The 6,771-nt window shown below is 39.4% G+C and overlaps 2 protein-coding genes across 2 annotated transcripts; both read left to right on the forward strand.

The window, feature by feature from the left end:
• The first annotated feature begins 403 nt into the window (after window positions 1-403).
• On the forward strand, window positions 404-1,469 carry LOC113856391 (heavy metal-associated isoprenylated plant protein 3). Its single transcript, XM_027488188.1, has 3 exons — window positions 404-484; window positions 615-884; window positions 969-1,469. The coding sequence occupies exons 1-3, from the start codon at window positions 430-432 to the stop codon at window positions 1,412-1,414; spliced, it is 771 nt and encodes a 256-aa protein (XP_027343989.1). The 5' UTR covers window positions 404-429; the 3' UTR covers window positions 1,415-1,469.
• Window positions 1,470-2,468: 999 nt separating this feature from the next.
• LOC113854104 (ABC transporter F family member 1) lies at window positions 2,469-6,253 on the forward strand. Its single transcript, XM_027484960.1, has 6 exons — window positions 2,469-2,806; window positions 2,882-3,109; window positions 3,814-3,887; window positions 3,989-4,199; window positions 4,290-4,524; window positions 4,840-6,253. Exons 2-6 carry the CDS (start codon window positions 2,897-2,899, stop codon window positions 5,895-5,897), a joined length of 1,791 nt encoding a protein of 596 aa, XP_027340761.1. The 5' UTR covers window positions 2,469-2,806; window positions 2,882-2,896; the 3' UTR covers window positions 5,898-6,253.
• The last annotated feature ends 518 nt before the right edge of the window (window positions 6,254-6,771 follow it).

The following is a 6,771-nucleotide window of genomic DNA, read 5'->3' on the forward strand; positions in this document are numbered from 1 at the left end:
AAACAGTTGTCGTTGTTTAATAGTCGATCTTCACCTCTATTTTTTTTTTTTTCGAAAGAGGGGGAGAGTCAGAAAGGCCACGTGGAAGTGAAGGAGTGAAACAGAAAATTTGATGGCGGCCCAATTGAAGATGTTTTTTTAAAATGAAACTGTTAAGAAAAATAAGAAACTGTAATGTGGAAGGTGGAGATGGTATAAGTGGTCTACTCCCAAAAGGCAATAGCACAGTTACCATTTGGTTCATCCCCACAGCCACAATGGGTCAGGTTAATATTTCTCTGTCTCTCCATTTCCCATTGTTAATGCTAACTTCTACTCCGTTATTTTGAATTGCAGAAGCAGAAGCAGAATAAGAGCGATGTTGAGAACAAAAAGGACGAAGGAAAGAAGCAAGAGGAAACCCCCACCACAGTGGTGTTGAAGGTGGACATGCATTGCGACGGATGCGCTTCCAAAATCGTCCGTTGCATTCGCGGTTTCGAAGGTTTCCCATCCCAACTCCTCTGATCTTAATTCCTTTCCGTTTCATTAATTCGTTAATATCTCTATTTACTGATTTATTTTTTTTATTTGGACTTAAACTGAAGCGTTGAAATTGAACCTTGTTGTTGAAGGCGTGGAGAGTTTGAAGGCGGAGAGCGAGACCGGCATGTTGACCATCACCGGAAAACTCGACCCTTCCAAACTCAGGGACAAGCTCACCAGCAAGATGAAGAAGAAGGTTAACCTTATCTCTCCCGTTCCAAACAACAAGGAAAAAGATAACAAATCCAAAAACAACAGTAAACCCAAAGACCCTCCTGTGACGACGACGGTTCTCAAGGTGTCGTTGCATTGCCAGGGTTGCATTGAGAGGATTCGCAAGACTGTGTTGAAGACCAAAGGTCTTTTTTTTTTTTGGATTTTCCCTTTTTTTTATTAATTATTGTTGACGTGTTTCTGGAATGGAATGGTTGTGGCGTTTGTAGGTGTGCGTGACATGGCTATAGATAAAGAGAAGGAGACGGTGACGGTGAAAGGCACGATGGACGTGAAAGCTTTGGTGGCGAATTTGACTGAGAGGCTTAGGAGGAAGGTTGAGGTGGTCCCTCCCAAGAAGGAGAAGGAGAAGGAGAAGGAGAAGGAGAGTGTGAAAGAGAGTGCTGCCCCTGACAAAGGAGGGAATGCTGGTGCAAAGAAGAAGAAGAAGGGTGGTGGAGATAATGACAAGGACGAAGAGGGCGGTGGTGATGGCCAGGGGAAAATGGAACAGAGTAAGGTGGAGGGTTCGGCACCTGCATATGGATATGGTTTTGGTTATGGTTATGGGTATGGGGGCGGTGATGTCTATAATTATGGGCCAGTCTACATGGGGCAATTGCATGCACCGCAGATGTTTAGTGATGAAAATCCCAATGCTTGTTCCCTTATGTGAGCTTTGGCCATTTCATGGTTTGATGACTGTCGGCAATGGGGAATTTGATTTTCCTTGGGGGGCACAGGAGTCAGGAGAGTCTTTTTTATCCTTCCTTTTTTTATGTTAAAATATTTTTCCTTATAGGTTTTGAAAAACTGAAAAAGCGTAGAGAAAAATTTGTGCTTAATAGGAAAGGTTTTGATATGTGATTTACCAATACTGTTTTCACATTTGATCATACCAATTTTAGACTTTGGTGTTGTTAATATCTGATGCATAATGTAAATGCTAAAAATGGAATCTCTAATTCTCTATCCCACTCCCGTTACTCTGTTAAATAACCAATTGGATTAGTTAGGCTTCCAATACTCTCGATAGTTTTACGATTGGGGTTGGCAAGAAGAAAAGGTATCATTGTGATTAAGATGAGGTGGGTGAACTCATTAGTCATTTGACTCATTCGTGGTAGTTTCTTGGCTGTCCTTTTTACCTGTATAATTTCTCCTATTCATCTATCAGTGTGCCATTTCCCTGATGCTAGATTCATTAGTGGAGTTTGACCCTGCGATGGAAGACAATCAAGAGGGTCATTCCATCGCTATTTTCCACCCAGACAGGCAGAAGAAAATCCGCACGTATCATTAGTTAAATTGCAGAGCATGAACTTTTATTTTAAGGAAACAAAGCATGACCTTTGAACATATGGTTTAATTTTTCATAATGTGCAACATTTTACCCTCACTTTTTATTTCCTCTCCTTTCTTTCTTATAAGATTTCTCTCAAATGGGAGGAAAAAAAGGATTCACAAATATACTCCCAAAAAAATTCCTAACAAGTGAACATGGATTAAGTATAATGCTGATGTTTATTTATTTTTGGTGAAAGTAATGCAGATCTTTTAATGACACGCAATTTTTTTATTTTTTATTTTGGGTACATGACACACAAGTTAATTAAGCAAAGATGTATCTAATCACGTTGCCTTTGAAATAGCTAATCGCAGGTGTATCTAGAAATGTTACTTTTCAAATTCGGACAAGTAGACAAATAGGAAAAACAAAAGTTCCTCTCAAGGCAGATTATTATTTTAGCAACGAAATATTTTGGGTGGCTCTCCTCTTTGAAAGGCTAACCAATCTGGAAAACGGCCCATACACAGGGAGTAATTTCTCGACAACATTCTACTCAATTTATGTTATTATTATTATTATTATTATATCATTATCTCTAATAAAAACGTGTTTAAGGTAACTCCTTCCGAAACACGTGGAAGCCCGCACCTCTATATATTCAAAACCTCACCTCCACTTCAATAGAAATCTCGAACCCTAAGCCCTCGCTCGGATTCTACTCTCTCACGGTAACACGTATTCAGGAGATCTATCTTCTGCTCACCCTTCCGGTTCAAGGTTTGCATTTCATTCCTTTGTTTTCTTTTGAAATTGCTAGTTGATTGTTGAGTGGAGTTGGTTCTTGGTGTGCAGAGATTGATATTGAAGATGGTGTCTGACGCCAGCAAGAAGAAGGCTGCGCAGAAGAAGGCGGCGGCGGCGGCCAAGAGAGGAGGTAAAGCGGCAGCTGCTGCTGCTTCGTCCAAAACGACGTCCGAGAAGGCAGCCGACAAGCTTGCCGACGGAATTGGGGATATTCAGATTTCCGATCGGACCTGCACCGGTGTCCTCTGCTCCCATCCTCTTTCCAGGGATATTAGGGTTAGTACTGAGTAGCGTGTCGCTTAAATATCCACCATCATCATAATCGCATTGAATCGTGGATTAGTCTAATTAATTTTAATTTATGTTGTTATTATAATAGCTGATGTGGAATGTTTTGCTTGAGTTTTTGCGTATGGTGTTTCGGTTCTGTTGATTTGCTAGTCTTGTTGCCTGTATTGAGGGAGAGATGCCTAGTGTCAGTTCTTGGGAGTTAAAAGGAAAACGATTAGTCTGACCCACAGCTGAAACAGTGAAATGTTGAAGGTTGGGCTGGAAGAAAGAAACTGGTTTCTAAAGAATTTAATGTATTATTTTCTCCGTTCTTATTAAAAGATATAAATGCATTTCCTGAAGTGCTTAGTTACCTTGATACCCGTGCATTTGGTTCTGCGTAGGCATTTGTGATTTAGTAAGTCTTTCTTCTAGCTTATTGTTGCTTGCATGGGTGCGAGTATTTGAGCGCCTAGCTTAGCTGTTGGGTCTGTGGCATTGGCATTCTACCGCGTTGCCAAGGTCAATTACTTGGTTCTTGTTTGTGAATGAAACCAAATACAAACCTTTTGCCGACTGTTTGGAGGGAGATTAGTATTGTAATATTATTCCATGAAATGATATTTCTGCCATATTGAGTGTAGCTAATTGCTAATGCATTTAAAATGATCAGTATTGTATTGATGTATTTATTTATGCTGTAACTCCAGATAGAATCTCTGTCAGTTACTTTCCATGGACACGATTTGATAGTTGATTCTGATTTGGAGCTAAACTATGGAAGGTTTGCATCCTTACGAATATGTTATGACTTCTGATGAAGATACCTATAAGTTGTAGTTACTATATTTGTTGGTGATTATGTTTTCCTTAAATTCCTTTCAGGCGTTATGGCTTGCTTGGATTAAATGGTTGTGGAAAATCTACCTTGCTTACGGCAATAGGTTGCCGAGAGCTACCTATTCCTGAACATATGGATATATATCACCTTACCAGGGAAATTGAAGCCTCTGACATGTCTGCATTGGAGGCTGTCATAAGCTGTGATGAGGAAAGATTGAGGTTGGAGAAAGAAGCAGAAACTTTAGCAGCACAGGTCTGTTTTAAGTAATAAAAAATCTGATTTTTTTCCATTGTTGTTTTATGTTTTTGGATCACTGGCTCACTTGAGTTGATTTTGTTCCAGGATGATGGAGGTGGTGAAGCTCTAGAACGTGTTTATGAAAGACTTGAAGCCATGGATGCATCAACTGCAGAAAAGCGTGCTGCTGAAATTTTATTTGGTCTTGGTTTCAACAAGCAGATGCAAGCAAAGAAGACTCGTGATTTTTCTGGTGGCTGGAGAATGAGGATTGCTTTAGCTCGTGCTCTATTTATGAATCCGACCATTCTTTTACTTGATGAACCAACCAATCACCTTGGTACCTCACCTGCATAAAAAAAAATCCTTTTGTTTGTGGCTGAATTGATATTATCTTTTCATATTTTATGCATTGATTTTCATGGGATAATTTGCTCTGCTGTCTCACATGTGATTTTAAATTGAAGCTCCTGTTGATTCTTTATCCGTTGTTTGAATTATATCCATCAAATAATTGTCATAAATTTACTTGTTTTCTATATTTCTCCTTAATAGTTTGATGTTATTTTTTTCTTTCTTGTAACACAACAGTATGTTCCTCCTTTTGGTCATGAAATAACTCTGGATGCATTGTATTTTAAAAATATATTTGCAGATTTGGAAGCTTGTGTTTGGCTGGAGGAGAATTTGAAGAAGTTTGACCGCATTCTGGTTGTGATTTCACACTCCCAGGATTTCCTTAATGGTGTCTGCACAAATATCATTCACATGCAAAACAAAAAGCTGAAGCTTTACACTGGTAATTATGATCAATATGTTCAGACACGTGCTGAACTGGAAGAGAACCAGATGAAGCAGTATAAATGGGAGCAGGAGCAAATTTCCTCGATGAAGGAATACATTGCCCGATTTGGCCATGGATCAGCAAAACTAGCTCGCCAAGCTCAGAGTAAAGAGAAAACTCTTGCAAAAATGGAGCGGGGTGGACTCACAGAGAAGGTGGTAAGAGACAAAGTTTTGGTATTCCGCTTTGTTGATGTGGGGAAACTTCCCCCACCTGTCCTCCAGTTTGTAGAGGTTACATTTGGTTACACTCCTGATAATCTGATCTACAAAAACCTTGACTTTGGGGTTGATCTAGACTCTAGGATTGCCCTGGTTGGACCCAATGGAGCTGGGAAGAGTACGTTACTGAAGCTAATGACCGGGGATTTGGCTCCTATAGATGGCATGGTTCGACGTCATAATCACCTTCGAATCGCACAATTTCACCAGCACTTGGCTGAAAAGCTAGACTTGGAAATGTCTGCTCTCCAGTATATGATTAAAGAATACCCTGGAAATGAGGAAGAGAGGATGAGAGCAGCTGTTGGGAAATTTGGACTGTCTGGGAAAGCACAGGTGATGCCGATGAAGAATTTATCTGATGGGCAGAGGAGCCGTGTGATATTCGCATGGTTAGCTTATAGACAGCCTCACTTGCTACTTTTGGATGAGCCAACTAATCATCTGGATATTGAGACAATTGACTCGTTGGCTGAAGCATTGAATGAATGGGATGGTGGCATGGTGCTTGTTAGCCATGATTTTAGGCTCATAAATCAGGTGGCCCATGAGATATGGGTTTGCGCTGATCAAACTGTGACCAGATGGGAAGGTGACATTATGGATTTCAAGGAGCACTTAAGGTCAAAGGCGGGTTTATCTGACTGAAAGATGCTAGTGAGACTGGGACACTATTTTTGTCCAGTAAGTATATCGATCGAAGCATTACATACTTCTATTACAATGTAGCGGGTGTTGCTGCTTGAGGTGAATTGCTTTATGGCGATCACAGTTGATCTAAATGGCAGAGAATCGGTATAGAAATCACGGTCTAAAATTTTTAGCCGACATTTCGTCCCCCGTTAGATTGGTAATTTTTATTTTCTATCATTTGTTGTGCTTATCCCAATCGGGTTACTTGGTTGCTGACCATCATGATAATAGATAACACGGGACAGTATATATGAATGAACTAGTTGTATGCAGCTTATGAAATGAAATGATATGCATTATATTAACGGTACTACTTTTCTCAGTCTCTTATTTTAATAATTCGTTTGCTTGCTTCCACTTTATCCGAGAAAATTAACAAGGGTAGCCGGTCTTTTATGAAACAAATTAGGGGTGTGATAAATCTGTTTAACAAATGATGGAATGAAGCAGGTCTCTCTATTTTAATTTGGTGGATGAAGATGTAGTTGACTGAAAATGAAGTGTTCAGACTCGGGTATTCGGGAATGAGACTTCTCAAGCTTTGGGCCTTTGTAAAGAGAGAGAGAAGAATGTCGGAATTTCACAGCTGGCATGATCATAATCGATTAGTCGTGTTCGCGAGTAATCAGGACGTATTTTGTTAAACAGATTCAATAAATAGTTATTTAAAAACAGTTTATTATGAGTTGATTACAAAAATTATTAAAATAAGTTTAAAACAAGCTACAATAGTTAATAGGCCCTAAGAAACTTTTTATAAGTTTTGTGTAAATTCTTCCAAATATTTCGTTAATATACTTTTATATAAATAATTTACACAACCAGTATT

Source organism: Abrus precatorius, unplaced genomic scaffold (genome assembly GCF_003935025.1).
Source record: "Abrus precatorius isolate BTA unplaced genomic scaffold, Abrus_2018 Scaffold11, whole genome shotgun sequence".
Classification (NCBI taxonomy): domain Eukaryota; kingdom Viridiplantae; phylum Streptophyta; class Magnoliopsida; order Fabales; family Fabaceae; genus Abrus; species Abrus precatorius.

Bases quoted from the DNA above. Each gene is read 5' to 3' on its own strand.
- LOC113856391 (XM_027488188.1), top strand. From the start codon at position 430: ATGCATTGCGACGGATGCGCTTCCAAAATCGTCCGTTGCATTCGCGGT. The intron at 485-614 runs GTTTCCCATCCC...TTGTTGTTGAAG, and splicing joins TTGCATTCGCGGTTTCGAAG to GCGTGGAGAGTTTGAAGGCG. The intron at 885-968 runs GTCTTTTTTTTT...TGGCGTTTGTAG, and splicing joins GACTGTGTTGAAGACCAAAG to GTGTGCGTGACATGGCTATA.
- LOC113854104 (XM_027484960.1), top strand. From the start codon at position 2,897: ATGGTGTCTGACGCCAGCAAGAAGAAGGCTGCGCAGAAGAAGGCGGCG. The intron at 3,110-3,813 runs GTTAGTACTGAG...CTGTAACTCCAG, and splicing joins CTCTTTCCAGGGATATTAGG to ATAGAATCTCTGTCAGTTAC. The intron at 4,200-4,289 runs GTCTGTTTTAAG...ATTTTGTTCCAG, and splicing joins CAGAAACTTTAGCAGCACAG to GATGATGGAGGTGGTGAAGC.